This window comes from Patagioenas fasciata, chromosome 2 (assembly GCF_037038585.1).
Source record: "Patagioenas fasciata isolate bPatFas1 chromosome 2, bPatFas1.hap1, whole genome shotgun sequence".
In the NCBI taxonomy this organism is placed as follows: Eukaryota; Metazoa; Chordata; class Aves; order Columbiformes; family Columbidae; genus Patagioenas; species Patagioenas fasciata.
In genome coordinates this window covers 153,214,910-153,232,692 of record NC_092521.1, presented here as the reverse complement: position 1 = coordinate 153,232,692, position 17,783 = coordinate 153,214,910, and the positions used below count along the sequence as shown (strand labels likewise).

The 17,783-nt window shown below is 37.5% G+C and overlaps 1 protein-coding gene across 23 annotated transcripts in view; it reads right to left on the bottom strand.

Moving 5' to 3' along the window:
• Window positions 1–17,783, bottom strand: part of SVIL (supervillin) — a 141,332-nt gene that overhangs the window by 15,938 nt on the left and 107,611 nt on the right. For 14 of the 23 annotated variants that reach the window (XM_071805274.1, XM_065831883.2, XM_071805276.1 and 11 more), the window contains 11 exons: window positions 15,507–15,584; window positions 14,827–14,895; window positions 8,780–8,930; window positions 6,008–6,097; window positions 5,832–5,918; window positions 4,599–4,776; window positions 4,124–4,296; window positions 2,751–2,906; window positions 1,856–1,992; window positions 1,203–1,350; window positions 934–1,079 (listed from right to left, as the gene is read on the bottom strand). In XM_071805274.1, coding sequence (XP_071661375.1) covers window positions 934–1,079; window positions 1,203–1,350; window positions 1,856–1,992; window positions 2,751–2,906; window positions 4,124–4,296; window positions 4,599–4,776; window positions 5,832–5,918; window positions 6,008–6,097; window positions 8,780–8,930; window positions 14,827–14,895; window positions 15,507–15,584 — 1,413 coding nt within the window. The remainder of the gene's footprint in view (window positions 1–933; window positions 1,080–1,202; window positions 1,351–1,855; window positions 1,993–2,750; window positions 2,907–4,123; window positions 4,297–4,598; window positions 4,777–5,831; window positions 5,919–6,007; window positions 6,098–8,779; window positions 8,931–14,826; window positions 14,896–15,506; window positions 15,585–17,783) is intronic. The other 9 variants (XM_065831881.2, XM_065831888.2, XM_065831891.2 and 6 more) reach the window with 5 other exon arrangements.

Below are 17,783 nucleotides of genomic sequence, written 5' to 3'. Positions count from 1 at the left end.
AGAGGAGATTCAGGCTAGACATGAGGAATAAATACTGGCCCAGGTTGCCCAGAGAGGTGGTTGATGCCCCATCCCTGAAGACATTCAAGTCTAGGCTGGACAGGGCTCTGAGCAACCTGATCTAGTTGAAGACATCCCTGCTCATTGCAGGGGAATTGGTCTAGATGGCCTTCGAAGGTCCCTTCCAACCCAAACTGTTCTGTGATTCTATGATAATGCAATTGAGACCAGGGGAGTGGTCTGCACTGTGGTGTCTAATTGCTGAAGAAGACTGGAAGCATGTACAGGGAATGCTATGAGGTGTATCTTCAGGTGGCAGCTAAGTCACCAACAGATTAGAGAGCTCTTATTTCTAAAAACCTGGTTCTGTTGCATGACTGATTGCTGTCCAGTTACAACAGCTTTCATTGACATTTAGACCTATGCTTCATCCTGCAGCCAGAGAAGGCTGACAGAACATACAGCATGGGTAACTGGTTCAGCAAACAGGCAGCAACTTGAATACTTTCAAGAAAATGCATTGTGTCTTTATTTTGGAAATCTGCTCTCATTCCTACTTAGATGGATGAAATGGTTGTTTAAAAGGAAAAAGTCTGCTAAGGATAGAAATAAAAATGCTTGAAAGGGAAACCAGGTTTTTATTTTGTTCTGTTTTTGCAAAGTGCTACCTGTTTCGCACTTCATGACTTCGGACTGAGCCATGGTTGACAAAAAGATGTACACTTCCTGAAATAGTATTTCACTTTAAAGATAACAAGAGCTAGTTTCTTGAGACCTGCAGCATGCTCTAGACAGCCAAGTGTTCAGAAGCTTTTCAGAAACACAGAGGACCCAGTTTTCAGTGAGCCTCTCCAAGAGCATTTGCAGTTACTGAGAGTCGTGATCAGCTCTATGCTCCTGCACTTACCACAGGAGCAGTAAGTGGCACGATACCTCTTTTGGTTGCAGCAGGGTACATTTTGGCACCTTCCCCCAGTAGTCATCCTCAGGAATGAGTTTATCTTCTACGAGGCGGTAAATGCAATTTGTTTCTATTATTGCAGATTCATACATTTCATCTTCTTCAGGACTGCCAGCAGCTTAAGGAGAAGATTTTCAAAAATAATACAAATTTTTAACATCCAACTATCTTCACCAAAGAGAGCTGACTCAACTATTTTACTGTGATAAAACATAGATACTGTAATTTTAGGAATGCTTACACTGGTAATTTGTCTGTCCACCAAGGAGTTTCCAGAAGTCTTTGGCTGCATGGGTATGGGTATTTATGCCTTCTTCTATAGTCTGTATATAAGAAGCTCTACAGCCAAGTTCCCTCTTTGTCTGAATTAAAGTTGCAAGTTCTGAAGCCTAAGAGATCAACAGTTAACTGAACAGATTACCTAAGCCTTTGGAATACTTCTGTGTATCTTGTTCAGGGAGAAGGCAAAAGTAGATCGTATATAACAGAGCAAAGAGGAGAAGAAATGGTTATTTGTTAACGCACTAAATAAACAGACACTAGAGAAAATGTTACAGAAATACATTCATTCATTTGCCTTAAAACAAGACTTGATCTTAATGAACATGGGAATAAAAAGGACATCCTGCTATTCAGGCTATTTTTTCTTTGAGTGCAAATCTGTTTCCTGAGGATATCCTCTTTTTTCTTGCAGCTTCACAACCTACACATTCTGATGTCAGCTTTCATTCAGTGCACAAGCTAAAACATATTTACAGGAATCCTGCGTATCTACCTGTCACTATCAGTTACATGTCGCTTTTTTGTGACAAGTGATGCTAAGGCTCAATCACAAAGAGACATACACTGCGACAGTTCTAAAAATAAATAATAACAGACCCAAATAGTACTAACCTTTGCTTTTTCTATGACATTTGCAAACTCTCCTACCCATAAGAAACAGAAATGCGGAGTTAACAACAGGAAACAGTCTCCACTGTTCAGTGATGAGGCCCTTGGTTCAACTAATCTTGTTTGAACATGTCTTCTTCCTAAAGAGAAAACAAAGCTAATTATATTCCTCTGACTACTGCTATCAAATGCCAAGATCTAATTTGTTTTGAATGAAATACAAACAATCCCAGCACATGTAGCAAAATATGTGGAAACAGACTGCTAAAGAAGAATTAAAAGACCACTACAGTGGAAAAAGGGTTTACTCACAGGAAACAAAAAAAAATGTTGCCTCCTATCAACTAATATTTCTATTATTTCCTGTTCTTGCTTTAACAACTTTGTGTCCTTTTGGCAAAAAAATAAATTAAGTAAATGGCAGATAGCAGCCAGATTCCAGGATCCTTTATATTTGCTTAAGTGAAGCTATGGCACAGTTTCTGTTGACAGTAAAAAGTTTTAAGAATCTTACGTTGCCAAAAAAGTAACTATTATTTTGGAGAATGAGAAACATTACCATGCACTGCAAGGGGAAGTGGAGCAAGAAGACTGTTGTATCACTTCCAAGCAATACTAAGCACTGGAAGAATAGGACAGTTAAAAAATTTCCACAGGAGATGGCTAGAATTCCTGAAATATTCTGTTTTCTCCTTGGAAAACACACAGCAGTGGCCATAATGCAAACCTATTTGTAAGGTTTTGCATTTGTCACACAGTTCTCACTTATTCTTTCAGGTTTTGGACATAAATCTTGAGCTCGAGATCTAGAACAAGCTAAGCATCCATCTGTGGTGGCAACTCCCATATGTTACAATCAGCCTGTTATGTACGGAAAGTAAAAGCAGTTGCAGCATACCTTTAATTTGCAGCAGCATTAGCTTCTTGTATGGCACAGCGCTGTTGTTAGAGTTCTGTTCTGTTAGATTAACACTCCGCAGGCTAACGTTGCTGAAGTTCTCCTTGCTTGCCAAGCCAGCAAGTGCTACTTCTGAGAAATTTGAGTTTGTAGACACTTGTGCATAAAAAGAAGTTGGAGAATAAAACACAAAAAAGGACAAAATTATTAAAAAGTGGTTGTTGCATTAAAAAAAATATTTCCCCCCATTATTCTCAATTTTTCTCTTCCTCAAAGGCAATGGCAAAACCAGGCTGGACTCAGATTAACTGTCAGCCCAAAAGTTTCTGGGTTTAGCCGCACCTAAGTTTCTAGATATCATCCAAGGGTAAACTGTCAGTGTTAGGATTATGTTATTTGGCAAATATACGAACTTTGCTAGGAAACATGTCTTATCCATTGTTTTGTGAAGTACCTAATAATTGATTAGAGAGAAAATAAAGCAGAGTATCCAAGACTAATTAACTGAAATTCCCTTCAAATTTGTCTCAGCCAGTGTGATGTAACAGCTATTTACATTTTCGAGTCTTAGTCACATTTTACTGTAAACTTAAAGCCTAAATTCTTGGCTACATTTGCTTATTTCTCAACCAAAGACAAAACACTTTATGAATTTATAACTCAGGGAAATGCTTTTCTATCAAAAGAGAACAAAGTATTACACATATAATCAGTGTTTGCATCAATACAGGCAATGCTTTAAGATGACCTCTCTTTATTTGAATGTAATAAGGAAAACTTGTATCCAAAATAGTAAAAGTGGCTTGACAAACCTTTGAATAAAATTTACAATGAAGTCTCTTGCTGTCCATTTTGTTGTCAGGAGAAAGCAACGTCATGTCACAAGTGAAACACAAAGCTCTGCAACAGAGCACTGATCCTTTACAGAAATTAATCTTTCCAAGTCAAGAAGGCTAATTCCAGCTTCTGAGAAAAAACTAGGATTCAAAACTGAGGCCAGTATACCTGAACGGAAGTTTATTTGTTCTTGCTAGCTCTCGCCCCCAGCATCACATAACGCTAGATCTACTTGCCTTGATCTCCTGTCCTCACCCTGTAGGAACAGTGGCACTTTCTCTCTCTGCACAAGGTGACTGCACTAAAAGTAAATAATTAAACCTTAGGAGGCTGTAGGTAGCTTTCCCTGAGGATGTCATTATGGCCTTCTACACAGACCTCCTAGACAGTCTACATTCAACCTTACAGTTCAATCAATGTATTGCTTCTCAGAGAGTATGTTCCATTTCTTCAGTTGTGGTTTCTGTGTTGAGATTGTTTTGTTTTCAATTAAAATAGTAAGATGGTGTCTTGTGCAAAACATCCTGTTAGCTTACTTTTTTCTACTTTCATTCGCTTTGACTCCATGAAGGCAACATTCAGTCTTTGTTCAGTATATTCATGAAGAATATCTTCTCTTGCTGCTAGCATTTTCAGGGGGTTTCTTGAGGACTGGACTCTGCGCATAGGCCTAACTGCACGTTTGTGCTCTGCTACAGAAGATATTAGCCTGAAAGACAAGCAGTGTTTACAACCATCAGTTAATTTACCTAGTCAGAATCATCTAACGACAAGAGATTTACTTTGATTCTGGGTGTGACACTTGTTAGGAAATCAGGATCAGTTCCTTGATTCAGGCAGAAGAGTGATTTCAGAAATGTGTAGAAGAAACGGACGTGCCCAGTTCTAAGATATCTACAAGATTACTTAAAGCTGAACATTTTGATCACCACCCCTATGTCTGCATTTAAAACAATGTAAAACAAACAAACAAACAAACAAGCAAACAATCAATCAAAAACCAATTCTTACTTTGGTGCATAAGGATCAAAGATGGCATCGAAGTCCTCATCAAGGTCCAAAGGCACTGAGGAGGAAGGGAAATCCACATGGCGATAAAATTTGGAAAATGTTTCATCGTCATCCAGCTTCATCACCTCTTTCACAGATTTTCCTGTGACTGTCAGCACTGTCTCCTGCATCCCAGCAACTGTAGGAAAAAAAACACTTCACCCAATAAATAATCATACTAGAGTTTCTAACTCTAGAAAGGGTAAACATGGCTTGTTTGGTAGTTGTTGGGGTGTGTTTTTGTAGAGTGTTTTTTTTATTTGTTTTGGATTTTTTTTTGTTTGGTTTTAATTGATGGAATTTGAAGGAGAGATGGTAGAAAAGTCTGTTGAAAAACAATGATAAAAATGGAGTGTAACTACTACTCATATGCAATAATCTTTATTAGAAAATGGTTGGGAAATATGGTCTAATAAAAAGCCACTATAAAAAATTATTTGTTTTGGTAGGATGATACACGCATTTTGTGGTCTCATATATTCCATTTTTCCTCCAACCACATAATTCCCTCTTTTGAAAAGACCTACAGGAACTACTAGTGGAAGAGTCACTACTTTGGACTCACGAGCATGGCATAATCATTATCTTATGCTAGTGTCTCCTCTGTTGAAATGTGAACATGTCTGTTTATGGTATTTGTTACCCTACAAATTACAAAAGGATTTTTGTCTTACAAATGGAGGACAGACATACGAGATGGCAAAAACAGAGAACTCTAGACAACTTCATAGGGAGCCAACACGCTATACAAGTTGCTACAGAAAGTTCTGAAAAATGCAGGAAGGTGAATGAATTGTGCTTGGAAGCACCTTAGTGTCCTATCTTGATTTTAACAAGATTAAACTAAATTTAAGCTTTTTCACTGCATATGGCAATATGGTTCAGAGACTGGATGTGTGCTTTTGAGACACTTTGCTCACAAGAAGAACGTGTACATAGTGCTTATAGAAAGAAGAATGTTATTTTAGCGTTTGTGATTTATTTTATTGTGCATTAGTAATACAATAGCAAAAAGCTTTTTTGTTGAAATTTAGCAAAGACTGAATCACAAAAATAAACTGCGTGATCAGTAAGTGCAGTTTCAACACAGAAATATTCAGTTTCTGTTACCAGATATTTTAACTAAGAGGTACTTTAAGCAATTTACAGAAATTGAAGTGCAGATACACTGGCACCTTTGATAAATCTACCAACCTTTGTTATTCAGCCTTCCCAAGAATGACTCCAACTTGTCAAGTTTCATATCTGATTCCAATTGCATATCAGGCCTGGCTTCAATTTCTAAGAAAACCAGGAAGTAAAACTTGTTAATTGAAAGGAAGTGAAAAAAAAAAAAGCCTGAACATGTTTTGGCCATTTTTATTCCTTACCTTCCAAGGGCTTCGTCACCGGAGTGGTAGACTTCTGCCGGTTACTGAAAGGGGATGCTACTGGCGTTAGCGCACTTGGAGAAGCCAGGCCTGTGTCAGAACAGAGAACAAAGGAAATGCAGTCCTGTCTCAGCCTGTATTTCCACCAGTGATGACGGGGAAATCATTTAGGGAAAGCAGATGAGTCTGGCTACTTCCTACAGTCCCTCATACTTCACCAACCTCCACAATTGCTGTATTAGGAATGGCAGAGTGTGCTGCCCTGCCTGCTCCTTAAATCAACAGCAGCCTCAGAAACCACCCCATTCACAAGAGCAAAGCTCTGTTTCCAAGTGTCTGTAAGCAAGTTGACACAAGATACACGCTTTCTCTTGAATACAGTCATTTTGCTTGTTTTCAAGTTAGCGGATGTTTGCTTGGTCTAAATTTTGGATTCCAGTTCTACCACAAGCCACATTTTAAAAACATGCAACTCTTCTGAAGGGACACTACCAAGATCTTGCTTGGCACTTCCACCACCATCGCCACTCCCTCATCTCCCTTTTTAAATTTAAACCCCTCTCTATTAATACACATAGCAGGAGGCATCTGACCTGAGAATGCTGTCCCTGGATTAAGCTGTAATTCTTGGGTCCTGTTGCATTTTTAAGAACTAGTGGAAATGGAAGTAGAAATGGAAGTCAGAGTCCCTACAGTATCAAGCACTACTCCCTCCTTTTGTTGTAGTCTCCTCCCTTGTTTTTAGTAACTAACATAAATCAATTCATTCTGGACTCAGCAGATAGAATAAGGTGATTTTTGTTTAGTTCCTTTCATGTGAATCTAGGTTACTCCAGTAAGAGAAATAGAACTCTATGGGTTTCGTGTGATTTACTAGGTAGAAAAGCATTTTGAAATAATGATTTGCACCTATTACCTCTTGTTGCCTAGAGTTTCAGTAAATGGGGAAACTGACATTTAAACTTTCCTCCAATATCTGTTTTCCATTTAGCCACAGCTTACTGGAAAGCCACGTAAGTTTAAGCCTTTAGTTGTTTTGATAAGATTAAGCTGATATTGTACTAGGAGAATGTATACTAACCACATTTCTACTACCTTTACTGCAATCTGAGCAAGTCATAATTGTCAAACATGAAGACAGATTTAGAATACAATTGAGTAGCTTTTCCACAAACTATTTTTTCCCTGTTGCCCAACAGACTCGAAATTCCAGTAGGTTTTAAGTCAACCAGTAAAGCCTTCATTGAGATGTATCCGAGATGATACAGCTATTAAGCAACTCTTCCAGGAGTTAATCCACAAGACTACATTGCTTCAGAAGTTAGTAAAGGATCACCTTCCAATTAGGACTGAAAAATTTTCAGCCACGAGAAGCAATTAAGATACAGCATCTGTGCACATATATATAACAAAGATTTAATTTTGCATTGCTTTCTCATCATCTCTTAAATTAAAAACCTGATCTCTTAAATTAAAAACTCATCACGATAATTTATTCTTTTAGGCAATAAAAATAGCACACATCCTAATAAAATCCCACTTGGGTTACATTTATTGATGCCACTGTCACTGAATTACCTTGCTTCTCCAAAGGAATGATCATAGCACCTAAAGAGATCCTTTCAAGGTTTTTTTCTTTCCCCATGAAGAAGAGCAAATGCTATCACCTTCCATTCCTTTTCAAAGACCAATCTACTCAGCAAAAAACCAAAAATCCCAAAAAGCAGTGTGGACAACTAAACACTTTTTTGGTGACCCTCCAGAATATGTTAGTCTTTAAACACCGGCCACTAGTGTTTCTAGCAGAAAAACAATGTAAGCAACAGCTAAAATATGTTATTAACAGATGTAATTCCTAATACCATACCTCTGTTTATCTGCCAACAGAATGTGGCTTGAATTGCAAGTAGATTACTCCCTGTTGCAACACTGCCCTCACCCTACAGTGTTGTTTGCTTTTTTTTTTTTTTGGTGTTGTAATTTAACTCGAGGTTCGTTATTGTTGTGTTTAATAACCAAATTCTTGTAACAAAAGAAAATTTAGTATTCATTAACCACAAGAGATCAGTTTAGGTGCCTTCTTCCCAAAGCTGTCATCTTGCCAGGTGCACTGCATGAACAGCTGTATTTCTACCATTCTACAGGCATTAATATTTCTACAGGCTTCGGAGACTCCTGTCCACATTGGAAGAATGACTGCATCTGGAAACAGTGACTCAGTTCAAGAGATCTCAAAAATGTGAAGATTGCTCCCTTGTCATTTCTACTCCCTGGTTCTATGCAGAAATCTGTTCAGTGATTTCTTCAGCCAAACACAACACTTCAAGTTGTTGTCCAAAACAGCATCCATAAAAATAACATGTGTTTGCTAAATATTCACAGTGATCCTAGGAGTGGGGGAAGTGCGAGCAATAGTAACAATTAAATTTCACAACTTTTCTCTGGACAGTGCACCTGGGTTTTCAAAGGAGGAATAAATAAGAAAGAATAATCCAGCTGTGTCCTGTGGGTCATATAAGACGTAAAAATGAAATGAACTGTTCAAGGGAGTACCACCAGCCAGACTGAATCCAGTAATAACTGGCTGGCAGTGCAACTGTGCAGAACAAAATGGACCAATACCAATGGTCACAAGAAGCTAGATACTCAGCTGAAGATAAAGTCTCCTCTTGCTAAACATGGATACTGTTTCTGCATAGCTTTAGCTTGACTTTATTTTGACTAGACAGATAAGCAGTGGCTTATTTATATTAGGATCATTTAATCACTGACCTTTTTTTACCATTCGGCCAGCTACAGTGAACTGCGTGGAGTCATTGGCTGCTCCTTTACCCTTGGACTTCCAGGCTTCTTCTCGAGCTGTAATTAGGTGTTTCCTTTCTTCAATGGTCATCTGACTCTCCTGGTTATCTGCCATTCTCTGCTTTTTTTGGGGGAAAAGAGAAAGAGATTTTTTAAAAACAGATAAACTGACCAGGATATAGCAAAGGACTAGCTGAACATTTCAACTGCTAGCTCGAGAAGGAAGAGAACAGGAGAACAAAAGGAAAGTCACAGAAACAGTTTAGTGACCCAGACAAGCTTCATTGTCTTGCTGCCCCATTACACTGTGAAGATAAGGTTTTGGTCTATGCTCTTTGACCTTTTACTCAAACTACCAGCCCAGGTAAATGGCATCCCTCTGAGCAAAGCAAACAATTTACTCCACAAATGATATAATTTTCCAGACCTTGTTCTTCTGAAGCATGACTTGCTACACTAGTGAGATTACTAAACTGACTTTCAGCAGATGTTTTCAAGGGTGCAAATCTGCGGGTGGCACAGGGAATAATAATGAAGAAATGTAACTTCAGCTTGTGACTTCCGAATTACTTTCTCACAGTAACTCAATTCTACAAGCAGTTAGCAGCCTTATCTCTCCAGAGCCAGCTCACTGTAGTTCCTATGTCAGCTTGCTCTACTGAGTATTTTTCCAATGACTGTGACCACCCCTCCTTTTTTTTTTTTGAGGTCACCCTCAGCTTTCCTTGCTTGCTTTAGAGGGTAGCAGCCAACAGCTTGAGTGATTAGAAGCAGGTAGGAGCACTAAGTATTTTAGTGCCCTCCTAACACAAAGGATTGATGATGGCACATTAAACAGGAAAGAAACTGAATTTATGTGCTCCGCTGTACCTAAGGCCAAAAAATACAGCTTCAATGCACTTATCTTAAAAAGTAGCAACATTTCAGGGATTATACTGCATAGAAATCAAGTATAAAAGTATTTTTAGTGCATGGGACTGTAAACTCTAGAATTACTTCCAAGTAGTGTGCCCTTTGGCATTTTTCTTCACAACCTAGCTGCTAGAACTGAAAACAACGCATGAAAATCTAAAGCTTTATCACAGCCCTAGCTCATACAACCACAGAGGGGAAATAAAAAAGGACCTAAAATCTCGCTAACATAAACTCTATGCTCCATTTTAAAATGGAAGGAAGAGATATAAATCCAGATATTCTTGTTTATTTATTTTCTTAAAATGCAAGAGACTAAATAAATCAGTTACTTTATATAAAAACTCTTGTGACTGCAGAGGACACACCAAAATAGAGATGTCGTAGCTTTCCACATTTACCAGGAACCCTACCCACCAGCCAGAAGAGCAAAGACAAGCCAAGAAACGGCTTGAACAAGGACTAGGACACGAGAACCCTTCACTGCTTGCCCCGGTTCTGGGAACCTCTGCGGTCTTCTGCAGTAATGCTTGCTTCCAATTTATTAGGAAACATGGCTGGGCAGCCAGACACTATGAGTGCAAGTCATGATAATCGAGATAAAAACCTCAGATTTTTCCCTGGAACTCTGAAATGTTCAGTAGAAATAACAAGATGCAAGTCTATTTGATATTGCTTCCTCTTTTGCAAAAGTATCTGAATACTTTACGTAAAAACACTGGAAGTAATTTGTGTTCACCTCCCCCAGTCTCCACCAATTCCAACATCCAAAGCACAGGCACCTGTGGGATGAAGAGCTGGTAGGAAAACAACAACTAAATATAACCAAACAAAAACCCAACCAACAACCAAAAAACCACAAAACCAAACCAAACCAACAAAACAACAACAAAAAACGGTGACAGAACCCCACCACACACCACAAACATACACACACACACAACCCCCACAAACAAAAACCACAGCAACATACTAAAGGAGTTCTTGGTAGGAAATTAATATATAACTAATGAAACCACAAGTGAAATTTCATACACAAACTAAATACTTAGTGAGGATGCTGACTTTGATTACAATACGAGGGGAAGTGAGGGAGAGGCCGGATGAAGTAGAGTCATATGGATTATTTCATGTGTGTTATTTATATTTTTTTTTAAGTAACAGGGGGCTTAACTTTGAATTTAGTTTCCAGCAAATACTTGGAAGATTCAGAGTCTGAAGCCTACTGGAAATTCTGATGACACAGACCTCGAATGCATTCGTGTTAATCACTGCACATGTAAACGGTAAGAAAAATCATGAGTAATTCTCAAGCCTTGTCAAAGGACAAAAGAGAGTTAAGGAGTTGTCTAAGGGCAGAAACAAACTTCTTTTTTTTTTTTAAATGGAAGATTTCAAGCTGCTCCATTGGGTATATAATCCATGGAGTTCCTAAAAAAAATGAATCAGACTGGAGCAATTCCATATTAGATCTCTACCTAATGCAAGATTTCCTAATGCATGAGGACTCCTACCTTCCTCTATTAATAAACAAATTAACTAAAAAAAAAAAAAGATAAGTTGAATAGACACCAAGCAATCCCTAACCCGTTTAATTTGCTCTAATAGTCCTGGTGAAAACCAAAAGTATATGTGATGCTTAAAAGAAATAATAATTCTCTAAAGCTGGAAAACTAACATATGCCAATGCCATTGTCAAAAGAAATTTCTGAACAAATTCACTTGGCAATTGGGAGTTGTTTAGAAAGCCTTCACAATCACCAATTAACAGCATTTATGGAGGAATGAGTTGGTCAAAGAACATTCTGGTTGGAAGAAAATATGGCAAGAAAGGTAAAACTTGAGAAGCTTTTAAATGCAAATTTTATTTCCAACTAAAAAAAAAATATTAAGGTAATTTTAAGGTAATTTGTAACTATGATATTTTGATAAGGAGAGCTAAAAACCTCAAGAAAAAGACAAAACAAGAATTATTGTAGTGTACCAGGAATAAATAAAAGCTTAAGAAGACAACAGCTCCAACGCTATTTTTCCATTAAACAAAAAGGCTGTTACATTCAATGAAATATCCTAAATTTTCCATGAAAAATACATCCATGTGTTCACTGATATCTCTTGTTTCAGACAAAGGATAAATTCCTAAAAGGAAATTAAACAGAAAGAGGATCAGACTAACTGGGATCCAACAACATGAACTATCTGGAAAAGGAAATGCCCCAAACACAAGCATTGCTTTTGAAAAAAAAAAAGGCTTTGAAAATGGGAAAATGTGTAGGACTGCTAAAAGCTCAGATGGGGACAATATTTAGAACAAGTAGAACTAAGGCATACAGGTACAGGTCACACAAGCTGTGTGTTGGTTCCAGTCACTCATGGGAAGACGGCTGTAAGACAATCAATAAAAAATCCAAGCACAGGCGCATAATTAATGCCATTCCACATGGCATTATGGAAAACAGGTTTAATCAAAACGGTAAGTTTGATGAGATCAAGGATGATTAAATATGTTAACAGTTACCTGATTTCTTTAATATATTTGACTTTATCACAGATGACATTGAGGTTTTTTTTGAGCAATATAAAAGTATTTGTGCAGCTTACAGGCTGCAAACTAGTTAACTGACTGAAAAAACATTTCTAGAGAGAAAAGAAACATGCAGTGATCAGATTCATCCCAACTTTGAGCAAAACATTTTCATGCACGTGGAAAAAAAAGACACAGCTCTGCTGAGAAGATCCTCAGGATGACAACATACAGAAGAATGTTGACGATAAGGAAGAAATAATCACATAGATGGGTAAAGAAAAAAAAAAGTTATCAGAAAAATCTGGTAAACAAGGCTTCTAAGAAAAATGTTACTTGAAAAGGGAAACGAGTGAAAACCAGCCAATTAGGAAGACAGAAAAAGAGGAGATTTCCCATGGAACAGTTGTTCTGAACAGATTTTCTGTACTGCAATAGCTTATCCATTTCTAGCTTCTACATTTCTAATGCAGGATGCTGAAAATTTTGAAAGGTTTCAGGAAAGGGATAAAATATTTCTTCAAGATTTGAAAAAATTTACCTTATATTAAGCGAGTATTTATTTTTACCAGAGAGGGTTAAAAGTTCAGTTTTACCCAGCAACGGTAATTACACATGAAAAATTACTTAATATTGCAGAGAATTTTCTGTATTTGACAGTTTAGAATAAAGACTATATTCTTCTAAGAGATGTGTTTTAAGTCTGAGAAGCAGCTACAGACTCAATGCAAGAAAAGCTAGAAACAGGGATTACTTTTCTCCCAATGCTTGACTAGGTTGGATGATGATCTTGGTCTTTTCTAGCACTGGAATGTGTTTCTGGGGGTTATGCACAGCCACTCCATCGCTCCTGCAGCACCAGTTCATGCTACAGAAGGGCCCACATCAAGGCAGTGCTCCATTGCATACCCCACACTTTTCCAATCCAAGCTCTGTCCCCATTTAGCTCACAAGAACACAACTGAGAGTGGTCCGTTAGCATGATGGTTTGGTTTTTTGGGGTTCTGTTTTTTAATGCAAGACATAAGAGAATTCATGGCTTTCAACATTGAAGATCAAGACTGCCGCTACCTGGGGGAGTTCAAACCAAGAAAAAGCATAAAAAAATGTATTTTTCAAAAAGGAGGATCTATTTAAAAACAATGGTATAAATTAAAGAAAAATCCATAAAGGATCTATATGCTTTTTAATACAAGTACCTCCTCTAGTTTAGGCTCCTAAGACAAAAAAAGCACAAGAATTATCCACAGTTGTACAAGTATGGAAAAGCTCCTGCATTGTTTTCTTCTGCAACTTTATGTGGGTCTTGTTATAAGGAAAAAACTCATGCAAATACATGATTTTCTCTTCAAAAGTGGTTTGAGCAAAACAGAACAAACTCAACTCCTGTTTGGTACAAACAACAAAAGAATTGTTCCAGAAAAACAAACAAACAAATCTGTATGCACCCTTCCACTATGCTAGAATGGCATATATATATATATGTGTGTGTGTGTGTGTGTATATATTTTCTATGCTTAGAAGCTTTCTAAGAGGGCAGGATGTAGCTCACCATGGTCAATGGAAAGAGAAACACTTTTTGGGTGTTCTCCTTTTATAACAGATGGGATGAACACCCCAATGAAGGATGTCCTCTCACTATTGGAGGGATACTACATTATTAAGTTAGATTATATATTTACCTTCTGGAGTTTTGAACTATGTCACAACAAAATGAATAGGTTTTCTGAAGTAAATAGTAATAAAGCTATATTAAATCCACAGCTTGCGGAGAAGAGGTAACACCAACACATTTCAATTACTAGCCCCAAAATTAATTTTTTATTCAAAAAAATTCAAAGATAATCCTCAAAACCAGCTATGAAAGTGAATGTGGAGATGGTAAGTATCAGTAGTCAAAAACATTAATGTCGATCCAGTAGCGTCTGCCATAACCATCACGCTCGTTCTAGCAGTGAGTATCTGCCCCTTGGATTCACTGCCATTACGCATGCTGGTGAGAATGCTTCCCACTGTATTTTATGTGGGAATGAAGAACCCAGGGGAGTCCTTGTAGTACTAGAAACAGATATGAGAGGGGAGGCAAGGGACAAGGAGGTGTAATAAAGCAGAATTTATTTGCATAGATCTACAGGGACTTTCCAGTGAACTCTCCTTGTTTTCTTGTGTTCTAATTCAACTTCTTTCTTTGCCTGCTCCTGCCTTTGCTTTTTTTTTACCTCTGATCATGTGAAACAGGGACCGTTTGCTCAGATCCAGTATTCTACTTCTGCTTGAAGACAACCTTGTTATGTAGCTCTAGCTGAAGGAAGTTCATATTTCTCATTATCTAAGAATTCTTCGTAAGTAAGTTTCACAAAGGGTTTATGATAGAGTTGCAGCGGTATGGACATGATTTTTAGTACTTCACATGAAGCTTCTTCAACATTTACTGAAACCACAGAACTCTATTCCCACAGAAACACAAAGTTAACTCTGTTGCCACAAGGTGCTTTGGGAATGTGCATCTTAGATCTGAATGTATTTTTCTGTCTTACTCCTCCCTCCAATAATGAAATAGAAAGTTTATACAGCGTTTCACCTTCCATCTCCAAGGATGACGTTCATCAGAAATCAGAGAGCTCGATTCTTTCAAACTAGTACTACAGACCTTAAAGGAAGAGAGAGAGAAGCAGGAAGATGGGACAGTCAGAGAATAGAAGCAGGATGTGCCAAGGCAAAAATCCTTTAGACAGGGACTAGGGAAAAGGACTACAGGAAAATCACCTCTGAACAAAAGCAGCTTGTCTTTTTACAGTCAATAAACTAGATGATTTTATGTCTTACATTGTATATGTGCATTACTTACAGAGAAGTCAGGGTTCACAGCATTTTATTCTAAAACAAATGCTATGCAGTTACATATTGCTCCTTTTATACACCCTTTTTAACAACTTGAAAGTTTTCAGTGTTATAACAAATGCAATAATGCCTCCCTCATTCACTTTCTCATCTATACAGTCTAACAGAGAATGTTCAGAAAAGCAACCATAAAAGAAACACTAGCAAAATGTATATTGAAGAAGAGTACACAGCACAGTAGCATAATACTGTGTTTCTTTAAAGCAGCATTTACTGAGCTGGCTAATCAGTTAAGAGGATTATTAATTTCCTATGTAAAAACAAACAAACAAAACCAAACCACAATAAAACCCAAAACCACCTGTCAAAATGTGCTTACTTGAAATTGTTGAGCATTTACATTTTGCAGAATTTGCTCACCTGATTAATAGGTAGAAAAGGATGAAATTTATGGAGAGCGGGTATAACGGGAGAGTAAGTAGAAGCATATACAGGTTCCTATGACAAGGACAGAAGCAAAGCAAAGGAATTAGAAAAGAACTGGACTATCAGAAATTGAGATGGGGCAATAACTCATCATCTCCTAATTTCTTAAAATGAAGTAAATCTGAATCTTTTAATCTTCTAGAAATATTTTCCTTATTAGAAAGCCAGAGATCAAAATGTTGCCATAATACAACAGTATGTTTACCAAAGCCATTCCATGCAGGAATTAAACAAGTTAGTAACAGCATCACAGCCAGAAGACACACTTTTCACATAAAGCACCATTAAATTGATGAACCATGTCAACCACAGTATGAATAATTCTGCTGCAAGTTTAATCAGACCCTGCTAAACAACAAGCCATTAATTTTCTGGATGAAGGGAAAGAACGCTTACTAAAGCTGGGATACTGAAAAGCCATCTGGAGGGAATTGCTAAGCCCTCAGCACTCTGCAAAGGTGAGTTCACCATTCTAAACAAAGCCTACAAATAACCCCTGCCTCAGAGCTGGGCTTACCCAAAGCTGATTAGACATGGCTTTATCATCTATAATTCTTCTTCCGTTCTGTAGGTTAAAGCAAATGTGGAACATTGCACAGAATATGGGTAAATGCAGCTTGTTGGAATGGCTCAAAATAAAGCCTCCTCATTAGAGTTTCAGCGTTGATTAGAACTGGATATGAGCACTTGGTGGATGCCATGTTTGAAATGGATAAGACTATTACCACAGCATGAGACAAACATTTTGCCTAAAGGTCCCTTTTTATAGGCTTACCCACTGCAAGATTTTTACACACTTCATCACTGAGTGATTCTGAATTGAGTGTTCAGCCCCAGCCCTTAACACCAGTGCTGAGCTGCAATTTGAACTTGCTGTAAGAATTAAGTGCATTTCCAATGCCATTCACTGCTCCATTATGACTGCAATGCAGCTGGTAATCACATTAATCACGGACTCTGTTAAAAATGGCTGACCACAAAATAGGAACTTTCATTCCAGTAAATCTTGCTATTTTAATATTAAGGAAAGATTTTTAAATTAATTAATTTTTCTGTCCATGAAAAAACCCAAAGTGGAAGTCTTCCATCCAGCCTAAGATGATGAATACAAATATACTAAATCCAAAATATTTTTCCCAAATAAAAGGGATTTTTTTTTTCAAGTTAGACATTCCTCAGCGTACAGTTGTTCCCCTGATGTTAGAGCTATTCTTTGAATTGCCCGAGTATGTTTTACTGTACATATACATAATTTAAGAAGTCTTACAGCTTCCAACAAACTTTCCACCTGTGTGCTGCAATCATCAAATCAGAGGCTGAACCTCCAAGTAAATCTCATCTTCCCTTCTCATCTGCAACTCTTTGAGTTAATTTCTTCTTCCCTTTTTTTCCCATTTGAGGTTGCTCTGTTAGGTTTTCCATTAATTTTACGGGGGGGAGGGGGGGATGGTTTGGTTTGTTTTTTTTTTTTTCCTACATTTTAGCTTACATATAAATGATAACAACACATTCGGAGAAATATCTCACCATGCAGAGACATGTGAGAAATATCTCACTGTGCAGAAGCATTTTGACTAGAAGTGATCAAACAGCACTATTTAGTACAACTATTTTATTAAAAGTATGAATATTCTTTTGTTATTAGAAATCTAAATGTACTCTAACAGCTTCTATTCTATACAGCTATGCTTCGATAATCAAATCTCCAGAACAAGTTAGATAACCTTTTAAAAGAGACATACGCACAAAAGAAAGCCTAAAAAGATATCTGACTACATTAACAGGAGTGACGTACTGTAATGAAAAGCTTCAGGCATTATTTTGAACCAGCAGGCCGTGACAGAAGTTTACACACCCTTGCTGTCAATGCATGACTGCCATGTGTGAAAATTGTATTTTAACTAGGTCAAAACACAATCAATACAATTCCTGCACTTTTATTGCAATCCAGCATAAGAAAGCACTAAGATTCTTAAGTACATCATAATCTCAAAGCTTTTCTACAAATAGAGACTTCAGTGGCACACTGCTTCATGGTCCTTAAAGGATAATAGCCATCGTATTGATTAATGATCAGTAATAGTATTCCACATCTAAGGGCAGCTAACAGGGTGTGTTGGAAGCAGTGTTGTCAACTTAGTGAAGCGTTACATTATTTATCTTGTATCACATTATGAATCAGGATCACAAATATCAATACAGTCCATGGAA